Here is a 13,505-nt window from a genome sequence, read left to right on the forward strand (position 1 = left end):
CTACATGGAAATATTCCTGAAAACAAATCTTTAGATGTTCAGAGTTAATGTGAGGACCTTTGAGACTCAGAATTGTTTTGGCTATCTTTTGACTGAAGAAATATTTTTCAAAATTTAGTCAATATAATTTCCTGATGAAATGGAGAAACAGATGAAAAAGGTCTGCTTCACAAAGTTTTTTTGTTCCCATTACATAGGTGCGCTAAAAGGATCTTAAACACAAGTTTGACATCCTTGTTCGAAGAAATAGGAAACATGGCATTTAACATTCAAAAGGACAGCACATGAATAGGGATCATCTCATTCCAGCAGAAGTGCAGCATTCATAAACTTAGAGTTAGGGCGCAGATTATGGACATTTCTAGGTGGGGCAACCTGGAGCGGTAGGTGCACACACTGATCTGTGGGAACTCGAATACCTTTTGCTGAGTATTTTAAATTTCTGGATTTTTGTGCAATTAAGTTCTTGAGGATTGTTTTATATTTTCTTACTTGTAGTGTTAAAAATCAGGTCTCTAGTTGGTAGAGGTATACACCCTTGGCCAAGTAGGGACCACAATACTAGTCAGGGTAAGTCACTACACAACCTAAATTATCCTGTACTCACCCTCTAGTAATGTGGCACAGAGCAGGCAGGCTTAACTTAAAAGGCAATGTTTAAAGTATTTGTGCAATAACTCATGCAGCAACACAGTGAAAAAAAAACACAAAATGTTCTCCACATCAGTTTAGGAAAATAGATAATATTTAGCAACATCAAATAAGACCAAAATGACAAAACTCTAAAATGCACAAGTCAAGATATTACTTTTAAAGGTTTAAATGAGCCTCAATCCTTAAGTATCAGAGGTTATATCCTTGTAACACACAGTACCAGTGATGCACCAAATATAATGATGCATGGGGGCCGCAGAGGAGATGTGTTGAAAAATAAGGCACTGCACCGAATTTTCCAGCGTGGCACAGACGATGAGTCGATTCTTTTTACGCTGCAAGGTAATGCGTCAATCTCCAGGAGCGCAGCCTGGGTTCCTCACTTCGATGCGGGGATATTTTGACGCTCAGGGACGATGCATAGAAAATCGTTGACATGCTAGTAAGAAAGAGCAGGCACTACGCCGATCCGGTAGACGATGTGGTAATTATTCAGCTGCAAGACAGGTGCTGCATCGCTTTCTACAAGCATTGTGTTGATTTTCTGATGGACTGAGATTTTCTTCTCTTTGGTGAAGTCTTTGTGGCCTTGAGACTTCAGAAAAGGTGGCAAGTTCAATCCAAGCCCTTGGAGAACACTGGTGGGGTTGGAAGAGTTCTTCCAGCAGAGTCAGGGGCCAGCAGGCAGCAGGGCAACAACAAGGGCAGCAATCCTTCCAGCAAAGCAGTCCAGATGAGTCCTTTAGGCAGCCAGGCAGTTTCTCTGACAGAATACAGTTGTAAATCCAGAAGTGTCTGATTTGGTGGGGTCAAAGACCCAGTATATATTCCCAAAAGTGTATTTGAAGTGGGGGAAACTTCAAAGAGTGGTTTTGAAGTACACATGTTCCCCTTTCAACCCAGCCCTGTCTGCTGCCAGGAGCCCAAGGGGGGGGTGGGGTTATCAGTCTTTTGTGTGAGGGCAGACCATTTGCCTTTAAAGTGTAAGGGACAGTTCCTCCACCCTTCCTTCCCAGGGAAATCCATCAGTATCCAGATGAAAGCAGATGCAACTGAGCATCCTGTGTGTATGGCTGTCTGGGTGGAATGCACAAGGGGAGTGGTCAACCAGCAGAGACCGACATGGATTGGAGACAGGCTGTAAGGCCCAGATGGCAGTATGTGCAGGGAAATGCCTACTTTCTAAAAGTGGCATTTCTGAAACAGTAATGTAAAATCCAACTTCACCAGTATGTAGGACTCCTGACTACCACTCCAACCATACCAAATATGACAAGTCTACTCCACCCAGATCAGAATTTACCACTGAAAAGTATATAAGAGAATTTCCAATGCTGGCCTATGAGAGGAGCAGACTTCACAGTAGTGAAAAACGACTGAGTTTTTCACTACCAGGACATGTAAAATGTATAAGTACATGTCCTGCCTTTAACCTACATAGCACTCTGCCCTATGGCTCAACCAGGGCCTGCCTTAAGGGTTAACATGTAAAAAAAAAGGGAATTTAAGGCTTGGCAAGTAGTTTTAAATTCCAAGTCGAAGTGGCAGTGAAACTGCACACATAGGCCTTGCAATGGCTCGCCTGAGACATGGTTAAGGGGATACTTATGTGGGTGGCACAATCAGTGCTGCAGGCCCACTAGTTGCATTTAAGTTACAGGCCACATCTAGGGCACTTTACTAGGGACTTATAGGAAAATTAAATATGCCAATTGGGTATGAGCCACTGTTACCATGTTTTGGGGAGAGAGCACAAGCACTTTAGCACTGATCAGCAGTGGTAAAGTGCACAGAGTCTTAAAACCAGCAAAAATGAGATCAGGAAAATGGAAAGAGGCATGCACAATGTTGGGGGAAGACCACGCTAAGGCTGTCAGGTCTAACAGGTAGGGTAAAGTGCTCTAAAGCTGTTTAGCCTGTTTGGCCTGCAGCGTGTGACACGGTTGAAGTTCTCTCCTGCCCTGCTACTGTGACTGCTGCAGGGTGAACCACAAACTCCAGGATGCTCTCGGAGGCAGGAGGTGGGGTAAGTGCTAGAATGGGTAGCTTTCTGCCCAGCAGTGCACGATGGGTAGGGTGCTGCCCGGGTGAAGACCAGGCCAACAGCTGGAAAGTTTGTTTCTGTAAGAGCAAATAGAAGGCTGGGCTAGGCCACGTCTCCATCTTCGATCATGATAAGTAAGAGAAAGACCATTAATTGAGCGCAATCTGATCCATCTGCTCATAAGGGTACTACAATTGAAGGTTTTCATGAGCATGCTGTGGGAGTAAATTCTAAAGAAATGTGCCCCTCTGGAACCTAACATTGCTAAAGCACTGAGTACCACTGCAACCTTTTTTCCTTGGTAGCTGGTACACCACACTCATCCCATGCCCTTAATTTGGTCACTTTTCCTGCATAAGACCATGATATTTCTCCACAGGAAACACCCAGCATATGTTTTAGGTCCAATTCTATGAGTGGGGCACCAGTGGCCCCTTGTGCTTGCAACCTAATGAGTTTGGCGACTTCCTCTGAGCCGCGCCGGAATGACAGTACACAAGGTTCTAATAAAGCTTTGCATCTCTCCTCTGGTTTCTCAAATTTCCCAGCTGTGTTTTCCATCAGCTGCCAATTTTGAATTTTCTTCCAGATGCTTGCCCGTACATTCTTATTTTAGCCGATGTTCCAGATCCTAAGACTAGCGTTTTCAGCTCAAAAACAAAGTGGCTCATGGTTGTGTACAATCTTGCATTTTGATATTAGCCATTTTGACCAGATTCTTATGGTAAGAAGGTCAACACTGATCAGCTCTTCCCGGAAATGTTGTAATGGGGACTGCTTCATTTTGAACTTTAAATCCAGACCCCTGGTTAGTAATTTACTGCTATGGGCTCAAAATCTGCAGCAGTCGAATAGTCTAATCAATGTGTAATTCATTGGGTTATTTTACCAGTCACCTGCTATGTTGCATATGCCTAATATGTTACCTGCTGGCACTCTTCCAACTTCAGCAGTCTTGTATCCTGCTACAGAATCATTTTCATCCTTCGGAGGGTATAGAGCAATTGGACTGACTGACCACTTCTGTATCCAGCCTGTATCTAGGAAGCTATGTTCCTAACAACTCGATTAGCCCAGCTTCGTTCAAGGACATTCTGAAACTGGCCAGCTGCAGTATTGCTGGTATCAATTAAAAAAATAACCTAGTTTGATGGTTTTCCTTTGTTAATGGATTTGATATTATTTTGGTTCAATAAACTTGGACTCAATGTGATATGCACTTTGATGGTTTTAAATGTTATTCTAAATTTGAAGGCCTGGACAGTGCAAAGGGGGTGGGGGTGCTTTCAACATGAATCAAGTTATTTCTCTGTTCAAAGCACTGAATTTCAGTAGATCATGAGTGAATTCAAATGTTTTGTGGCAGTGAAGTGGGAAGTAGTTCCACACTTTAGAAGCGAAGATCACTACTTCTATCTTGTCGGTGTGAGAGTCAGACAGTTGGCTTTCATTCAATTAGCGACTGGTCATGCAGGCGTTGAACAGTGTTGTGGGTCTTGTCTGAGAGGGAGAGTATGAGTTGTGTTTCATCTGTGTACGAAAGGATGTTGGTGTGTACGCAGTTGATGCGAGTCAGAGTGATCATAGGAGTTGAAGACGGTATGGCTGAGCAAGGAACCTTGAGGCACCCTGCAGTTTGCAGACTTCCAACAAATAAGGTGTCAGGCTAACAGCTTGTGTTATATCTGTTAAGAAGGAGCAAATGCACAGAGAGTGGATTCTTGGATACCAGTTTAGTGCAGGGGCCTGATATAGATGTGGTGTGAGACTGTGTCAAATGCTGCATAGAGGTCGAGGGCTGCATCTCCTCTTTCAAGGATCACACAGCTGTCACCTAGAGAGGCAATGAGTGTTGTTTCTGCACTGTGGATAGGCCTTAATCTGGACTACATGGCATCAAGAAGCTGATGATTGCTGAGGTGGTCAGTGAGGTGTTGGTTGATTAGTTTCTCTAAGGAAAGGGATAATAATAATTTTTAAAAAATGAAAAACCCCCAATAGACCTGTAGCTTAATTTATGTGGTTATTTCAAAGCAAAGTTCTTCAGGAACACATTATTATATTTAAGCATTTGAACTGTCAGCCTGATCAAGTGATTACTTATCCCCTCTTAAATGCTTGGGTTGCTCAAATGGGTAAGCATATTAGTGAAATGCCCTGAAAACTGAATTTCCGGAGGCCAGTTGTATAACTACCTTCTTTAGCCATGGCCATCACACAATTATTGATTATATGTTTATTTCCGAGAGCCTGCTTGACCTTTTTATTTGGGGTGAGGTCACTGATCAGAATATTTGTGACAATAATCCCCCTAGTTTATCTATTGGTATGTGTGGATCATTACTAGACAACAGATCTCTATGGTTAATCTTCACCTAGCAACTAAGAATAAAGGTCTATGCTTGGATTGGAGACAGAAAAGAGAGAATTCTAGAGGAATAGATATAACGGTGATTCTTGGTCTACACAGCGTTATAATTGTTGATGTTACAGATACCAATTCCTAACCCCATTATAAATTGAATGAATACTCAAGTCATCATCACAAAACATTGACATTAATTCTGTTTAGCATTTATTCTTTTATAGATCATACATTCTAAAATCCATCAGTCATAAGAAATCCTGTCCTTGTCAGTATTAAAGTTGACATAATATGACAGGCAGAGCTACATTATATGGTGTGATCTGCCTCAGGTTGTCTGCCTTCTTGAAGGGAAGCCATGGTGTATATATACACGTAATCTGTTCTTAGATTCATAGTGGATATCCGAAAATTAATTTATAGCTTACACATTCCTGAGGACTCCTACTTATGGATAGACAGCAAGTTTCAGCCACGCTATTTCTTGACGTGTCTCAACCAATCTACTTCTGGCCTCTTCAAGACACAGTAAGGGATTGTCTAAACACAAAATCTCCATACAGCGGTATGAAGGCACATGCGCCAAATATGTAACAAAGCTCTAATCTGTCTTAATAACTGCAACAACTTCATGCTACTAGGGCACATTCCTCAATGGATATGGCTACTGCAAATCACCAAAGGAACGTACTGTAGTGGGGGAGTGTGCACTGAGTTCAAGGAGTGGTGGATTAATAATCATTGTGAGTAATTTTCCTCTACCTGTCAACAAGGTCAGTGATGTGGTGGTTATTCAGAACTTCATCAAGCTGAATTGTTTAATAAAGTGTTCCTTTATTAACTCCAGGCTGGATACAGCAGTGAGTATGCTTAGGTGGTTTGATTCTTCATGTTCGTGTAAAAAAACAAGTATGTGCCACCTTTTCCTCATAACAGGGAAGAGATCGCACAAAGAAGAGTTCTATATAAAGCAGTCCTCAAAAACAGGAAAGCTCAAGTTAAAAAAATACTGGTGTGACTTGATGGGAGCAAGCAGCTGCAAACATCTGTGCAGCTTTTGGCAAACTGCAAATAAGATAAAGAACATCAGTCTCTCCTTTATGGATCTGGGGTTGCACACTTCAGCCGAATGCTGAATCTTACATTTTGAGGTAATTTATAGTAATAACACCCTGGGTTGCATTCCCACAGCTTTCCAAGACCATGGGCCACGTGTACGAAAAACAGGTTTTGTGACTCGCGATTTGCGAGTCACAAACCTTATGTACAACAGTGTCAATGACACTGTTTGCGATTCGCAAGCGGGTCGCAAATGACCTACCTCATGAATATTCATGAGGTAGGTCGCAATTTGCGACCCCATTGGGAATGGCTGCCCTCACAGGGATGGTGGCCTGCTGGAGTCAGCAGACCACCATGTCTGTGACTGCTTTAAATAAAGCAGTTTTTTTTTTAATGCAGCCTGTTTACCTTAAAGGAAAATGAGATGCATTTCAAAAACAAAAAAGGAAAAGTTTTCTTTTCATTTTTTCAGAGCAGGCAGTGGTCCGTGGGACCACTGCCTGTTCTGAAAAAATGTTTTCGCTGTCATTTACAAAGGGGAAGGGGTCCCATGGGGACCCCTTCCCGTTTGTGAATGGGTTAGCACCAGTTTGAAACTGGTGCTAACTGCGATTGTTTTGCGACCGCATTCGCAGTCACAAAACAGTCATACATGGGACTGCGACTCGCAATTAGGAAGGGAACACCCCTTCCTAATTGCGACTTGCAAACCCTTTTTGCAATTCGGTAAATAGATTCCTGAATCGCAAAAATGGGTCCCTAAATCCCAAATTGCATTTTGCACGTTGCAAACGGCCCGATTCGCAGTTTGTGATGTGCACAATGCTTCCTACATGTGGCCCCATATTCGGCCAATTTATTCTATTGATTCAACATTTGATCACCAGGGAGTCATGAGTGTTATATCACTCAGACCTTCTGGGAAAGGACCGGGTCAGATGGAGTACCTATGGCCTTGAACAAGGCCTATATCAATCTTTGCACACCCTTAACTGTAAAGATTTTAAATTGTACCTGTAAATAAGTATTACCAAACTCTTGGGCTTTTTCCACCCTTGTCCCTGTTTTCAAGAGGGATAGCAGGTCTGATCCTGAATGCTCAGGTCAATTTCTTTGAAAGACTCTGAGGAAGAATTTTGGAGTGGGCCACACATGTCGAAATTCTGTGCTGAACACAGTATGGATTCCGTGAAGTGCTAGGTAGAGTGGAGCTTCTAAACCTGCATTTAATCATCATCAAGTACACTGCTGCCAATGTCTGCCCCCTGTACCTGGCCTTTATGGATCTATCCAGTGCTTTTGGTCAAGTGGATAGATCTACGTTCTGGCACCAGCTTGCTGATCTGGGACTTGATCCAATTTGCAGGGATTTCTTGGCTGTTTTTTACTCTGACTTGACTGCTAACATCAGATATGGGAGCAACGGTGAAGCAATGATGAACTGTCCAAAGTCTGTAAAATTAGAGAGAGGAATACAACAAGGCGGTGTCCTTGCCCTCATACTTTTCATACTGTATATTAATAACCTTAATGTTGTTCTTGTTGGCTGTGGTAAGGGTGTGATGTTAATGATCTAGAGAACCACCTAGGCTTTTACAGGAAGCTGATGCAGTTATTTTGACACAAATACCGAACAGCCTCAAAATCTTGGGCAATGCATTTGCATGTTTTATGCAGGGCCTTTCTCTTGCTACCAACCTACCAAAATCATATGTTATGTCAGGTGGCACTAAAACTTCCAGGATGTGTCCTATCTTTATCATTCATGTAATCTTTGGAATTATTCCTCAAATCCCGTATTTGGGTTTAATTTCTGATGGCACTTCAATGTGGACACTTTATATTGCAGTTAGGCAAACCAAATTCTGTCAATCAATAGGGGCCCTTTATAATATTGTCACAAATATAGGCAACACGCCAATTGCACCATTACTTCAAATTTAAAAGGTTCAGTGAGTGCCTATTCCCACATATCAAGTGAGGCTTTGGGGTTCACCAAATGTACTGCATTACAACATGAAGAAAACAGATTTTGCGGTTGCTTCCCTTGTCTTCCAGCAAGCACTTCTAACTAGTTATGTCATGAGGGTTTAGTTTTATTTTATCTGGAAGATGTGATCAAATTGGCCCCTCTTTTTCTGGATTTCTATTTCGACCAACCCGAGAGCTACACTAAACTCTAGATGATTCTCAAAGACAGCTTAGAGTAGTAGAATTCTAAGAAAACTCACTGGCTGTCCTATTTAAAAGCAACATTGAAGGACCTCTTTGTTGTTGTTCATGGAGCACAGATGCTTGGATAGGGAGTCAGATTTCGATAGGGCACTATTTCTAAACTTACTTTACATGCTTGCTTTACTTTGGGCCAAATTTCTACTGCAACTATTTGTTTGTGCCCTTGTGACAAGGGTTCCACACAATACCTTTTACATTTCCTATTTTTCTGTTGGTTTTCAGTATGCAAAAAACTGTTTCTTTCCTGTGCTCAGTAAGTCTATATGTAGTCAATGTAGACCAGTGCTTTCTTTTTTTGCACATGTTGTCCAAGAAAAGTATTTTCCTCACTGCTGAATCCTTCCTGAAATCTGTAACACCTGCACACAACTCTGTGATGTTATAAGTATGTGTATTTACTCCATACACACAGCTGTAATCCTAAAGGGGCCGAATTTGTACTTTTTTCACTCATAGAGATAAATGAGTCAGGGCCAAAAAGAGGATATCATGATAAGAGGCTATGGAAAGCTGACCTAGCTTAGTGGATCCACAAATGTATGTAGCAAATGCAAATTATTTTATCACCATACAGCAAGCAGAGCGATTGGATGAGAAAAAAATAATAGAACGACCTAACATTATGAAATGATAAAATGTGTTTCTTTTGCCGTATCCGTACTCAAAAAGGATAAAATTTAGTCATATTGGAATATCAGAAACTTACCATGCTCTTCGCGGACTTTACCCAGATTTAAATTTGCCTCTGCTTCCTTTCGGCCACCATCAATTTTGACCAGTTTAGCAGTTTGAAAACAATATTCAAAGAAGTGATCTGATAACCATCCATCCCCCAACATCTTGAAATACTGGGCCAATGCAAGTTGACTTAAATATACTTCCTCATAGTGTCCTATAAATGAAACAAAATAAAACTGAACTCAAACACACAAAAGAAATGTCGTTATCATCACATATAGCGGCTCCTTCAAAATAATTCATTGAATACTATAAAACAGGAAACATAGTAATTAGCTTCACAGCCAGTACGGCTTTAATTCCTCCGATTGTAACTGGCTACATACAGTATGCCTAACGCTTTGCTCTTCGGTCGGCTTACAAACAAATTGTATTTCAGGACCGGAGGCTCCGATTATGCTATTTCCTTCTTTACTGACCCAAACACAGCAGCCAATTAAAATACAGAAAAAACATTAACTACATTTCCCATGATGCTCATCCTGATATCACATGGTCCAATCACCTCCCATGTCCTCTATCCATAAATGCCTTGACCCCAATGTCGTTAATGTTTTTTTCTGTATTTTAATTGGCTGCTGTGTTTGGGTCAGTAAAGAAGGAGATAGCATAATCCTCGCCTCCATGTCCTTAATAGAATTAAAAATTCTTGACGCGTAAGCTAGAATTTTCTTTTATTGCTCTCCAGTAAGTATTTTTCAATCAGTCCCGTCCAACACTGAACACAGAAGAAGAAAGCCTCAAACTGCGGACTCATTAGTAAAAGACTTTCAGACCAACAAGTGCGTGTGCGATGCAATCCTCATTATCATCGTCCTTATCATGCAGCAAGAAGCTCCATAACAAATTGGCAGGGTGTGCCACCCATTTAATGAAATCCTGCGGGTTAGAGGCATCTTCATCAAACAGATATATGATGGAATAACGCATCATGCGTATATCACGCATGCCTTTATAACACGGTCTCTACAACGACCGTGTATTTACCACGCATGCATTTACAACAAAATTCGTTGCAAAAGCATGTTTGGTAAAGGAACATGAGTGGTAAATTGTCCCTAACTACCCGCACCCTACACCTCACACCATACTCCACCCACCCAAGCCCTTAAAACTGCCCCTTCCACTCCCTGAGCCCCAACCACCCTTTCCTACCCTGTCCTGAAACCTGCCCGGTCCTAAAAACTACCCGATCCCCCACCCCGCCCTAAAACCTACCCTGCCTTGTCCTAAAAACTACCCCAACTCCCCCACTCCCACCGTAAACTCTGAAAGCTACCCTGCCCTTTCCTAAAACTTACCTGGCACTGTCCTAAAAACTACCTCAACCCCAGCCCTAAACCGTAATACCTCCCTGTTCTAAAAGCTACCCTGACCCCTCACTCTGAAACCTAAAACCTACCCTGCCCTGTCCTAAAAACGACCCTGACCCCCACCCTAAAAGCTACCCTGCCCTGTTCTAAAAACTACCCCACCCTGTCCTAAAAACTACCTCACCCCCAGCCCTAAACCCTAAAGCCTACCCTGTCCTAAAAACTACCCCGACCCCCACCCTAAATCATACACTGTCCTAAAACCTATCCTCCCTGTCCTAAAAACTACCCCAATCCCCCTCCCTAACCCTAAAATTTACCGTGTCCTAAAAATTACCCACCCTGTCCTAAAAACTACCCCGACCCCGCCTCACCCTGAACCCTAAAACCTACCCCACCCTGTCCTAAAAACTACCCCGGCCCTCCACTTTCACCCTAAAAGTTACCTTGCCCTGTCGTAAAACCTACCCTGCCCTGTCCTAAAAACTACCCGACCCTCTGCCCTAAACCCTAAAACCTACCCTGCCGTATCCTAAAAAATACCCCACCCTAAACAAAAAAATCTACCCCACCCTGTCCTAAAAACTACCCCTGCCCTAAACCATAAAGCCTACCCTGTCCTAAAAACTACCCCGACCTCCCATCCCCACCCTAAATGCTACACTGTCCTAAAACCTATCCTACATCGTCCAAAAACCTACCCCGCCCCTCACCCTAAATCCTACACTGTCCTAAAACCTACCCCGCCCTGTTCTAAAAACGACCCTGGCCCCGCCCTAAAAGCTACCCTTCCCTAAAAACTACCCCACCCTATCCTAAAAACTACCCTGACCCCCACCCTAAATCCTAAAGCCTACCCTGTCCTAAAAACTACCCCAACACCCACCCTAAATCCAATACTGTTCTCAAATGTATCCTACCCTGTTCTAAAACCTACCCCACCCCTTGACCCTAAATCCCACACTGTCCTAAGAATTACCCCACCCTGTCCTAAAAACTACCCCAACCCCACCTCAGCCGCCCCCACCCTGAACCCTAAAATATGCCCCACCCTGTCCTAAAAACTACCCCGACCCTCCCGCCTTTACCCTAAACCCTAAAAGCTACCCTGCCCTGTCCTAAAACCTACCACGCTCAGTCCTAAATACTACCCTAATCCCCTCTAAACTCTAAAACCTAACCTGTCCTGAAACAAACCCCGCCCTGTCCTAAAAACTACCCGACCCTCTTCCCTAAACCCTAAAACCCATATTGCCGTGTCCTAAAAACCACCCCACCCTAAACCCTAAAAGCTACCCTGCCTTGTCCTAAATCCTACCACGCCCTGTCCTAAAAATTACCCTGACCCCCACGCCTCCCTAAACTCTAAAACCTACCCTGTCCTAAAAAGTACCTCACCCTGTCCTAAAAACTACCCTGACCCCCACCCTAAAACCTACCCTGCCCTGTCCTAAAACCTACCCCCTCTGTACTAAAAACTACCATGCCCCACCGCCCTATACCATAAAACCTACCCTGTCCTAATAACTACCTCTCCCTGTCCTGAAAACTACCCGATCCCCCCCACCCTGAAACCTAAAACCTTCCCCTGCCCTGTCCTAAAACCTGCCCTGACCTCCCACCCTAAACTCTAAAAGCGACCCTGCCGTGTCCTAAAACCTACCAAGCCCTGTCCTAAAAACTACCCGACCTCCCCACCCTGAACCTTAAAAGCTACCCTGCCCTGTCCTAAAACCTACCCCACCCTATCCTAAAAACTACCCGACCCCTCGCCGTCAACCCTAAAATTTACACTGTCCTAAAAATGACCCCACCCTGTAATAAAAACAACGCACAAAACCCTAAATTCTTCCCTGTCCTAAAACCTACTCCGCCCTGTCCTAAAAACTACCCTGAGCCCCCTCCCTAAACCCTAAATCCTACCCTGCCCTGTCCTAAAACTACCTCTCCCTGCCATAAACCCAAAAAGCTACCCTGCCCTAAAACCTACCCCGCCCTGTCCTAAAACCTACCCTGCCTAAGAACTACCTCACCTCCCGCCCTCACCCTAATCCCTAAAAGCTACCCTGCATTGTCCTAAAACCTGCCCTGCCCTGTCCTAAAAACTACCCCAACGCAAACCCTCGCCCTAAACCCTAAAATTTACCCTGTCCTAAAAACGAACCCACCCTGTCCTACAAACTACTCCGATCTCCTGCACCCACCCTGAACCCTAAAGCCTACCCCCTTCCTGTCCTAAAAAGTACCCTAACACCCCACCTTCACCCTAAACCCTAAAAGCTACCCTGCTCTGTGCTAAACCTACCCCGCCCTTTCCTAAAAACTACCCTGACCTCCCACCCTAAACCCTACCCAGTCCTAAAAACTACCCCACCCTGAAACCTACCCTGCCCTGTCCTAAAACTACCCCTCTCCGCCCTAAACCCTAAAAGCTACCCTACGCTGTCCTAAATGCTACCCAGCCCTGCCCCAAACCCTAAAACCTACCCTGTCCCAAAAACTACCCCACTCTGTCCTAAAAACGACTCAGATCCCCCGCCCTAAACCGTACTCTGCCCTGTCCTAAAATCTACCCGACCCGACCCCACCCTAAAAGCTACCCTGCCCTGTCCTAAAACCTACCCTACCCTGTCCTGAAAACTACGCGACCCCTCACCCAAAACCCTAAACCTTACCCTGTCCTAAAAATTAACCCACCCTGTCCTAAAACTACCCTGACCCCCGCCTTCGCCCTAAACCCTGAAGGCTACCCTGCCCTGTCCTAATACCTAACCCACCCTGTCCTAAAAACTACTCTGCCATAAACCCTAAAACCTACCCTATCCTAAAAACTACCCCGCCCTAAACTCTAAAAGCTGCCCTGTCCTAGAAACCTACCCCGTCCTGTACGAAAAACTATCCCAGCTCCCCACCGGGCCCAAAACCTTTAAAGCAGCCCTGTCCTAAAAACTACCCAGACCTCTAAATTCTTACCCGCCCTATCCTAAAAAGTACATCGACCCTCAGACCCTGTCCTAAAAACTACACCAACCCTTCCCCAACCCGGACCCACTTACCTCTCTCTCCTCTAGTCCCTACTCCTACCTGTTCCGCC

The 13,505-nt window shown here is 44.0% G+C and overlaps 1 protein-coding gene across 2 annotated transcripts in view; it reads right to left on the reverse strand.

The window, feature by feature from the left end:
• The window catches only part of TTC29 (tetratricopeptide repeat domain 29), a 986,907-nt gene that overhangs the window by 720,554 nt on the left and 252,848 nt on the right, over window positions 1-13,505 (reverse strand). Inside the window, exon 5 of one of the 2 annotated variants that reach the window (XM_069242622.1) lies at window positions 9,067-9,252. The exons of the other annotated variant lie outside the window; for it this stretch is intronic. Within the exon in view, the coding sequence (XP_069098723.1) occupies window positions 9,067-9,252 (186 nt within the window). The remainder of the gene's footprint in view (window positions 1-9,066; window positions 9,253-13,505) is intronic. 2 annotated transcript variants of the gene reach the window in all.

This window comes from Pleurodeles waltl, chromosome 1_2 (assembly GCF_031143425.1).
Source record: "Pleurodeles waltl isolate 20211129_DDA chromosome 1_2, aPleWal1.hap1.20221129, whole genome shotgun sequence".
Classification (NCBI taxonomy): Eukaryota; Metazoa; Chordata; class Amphibia; order Caudata; family Salamandridae; genus Pleurodeles; species Pleurodeles waltl.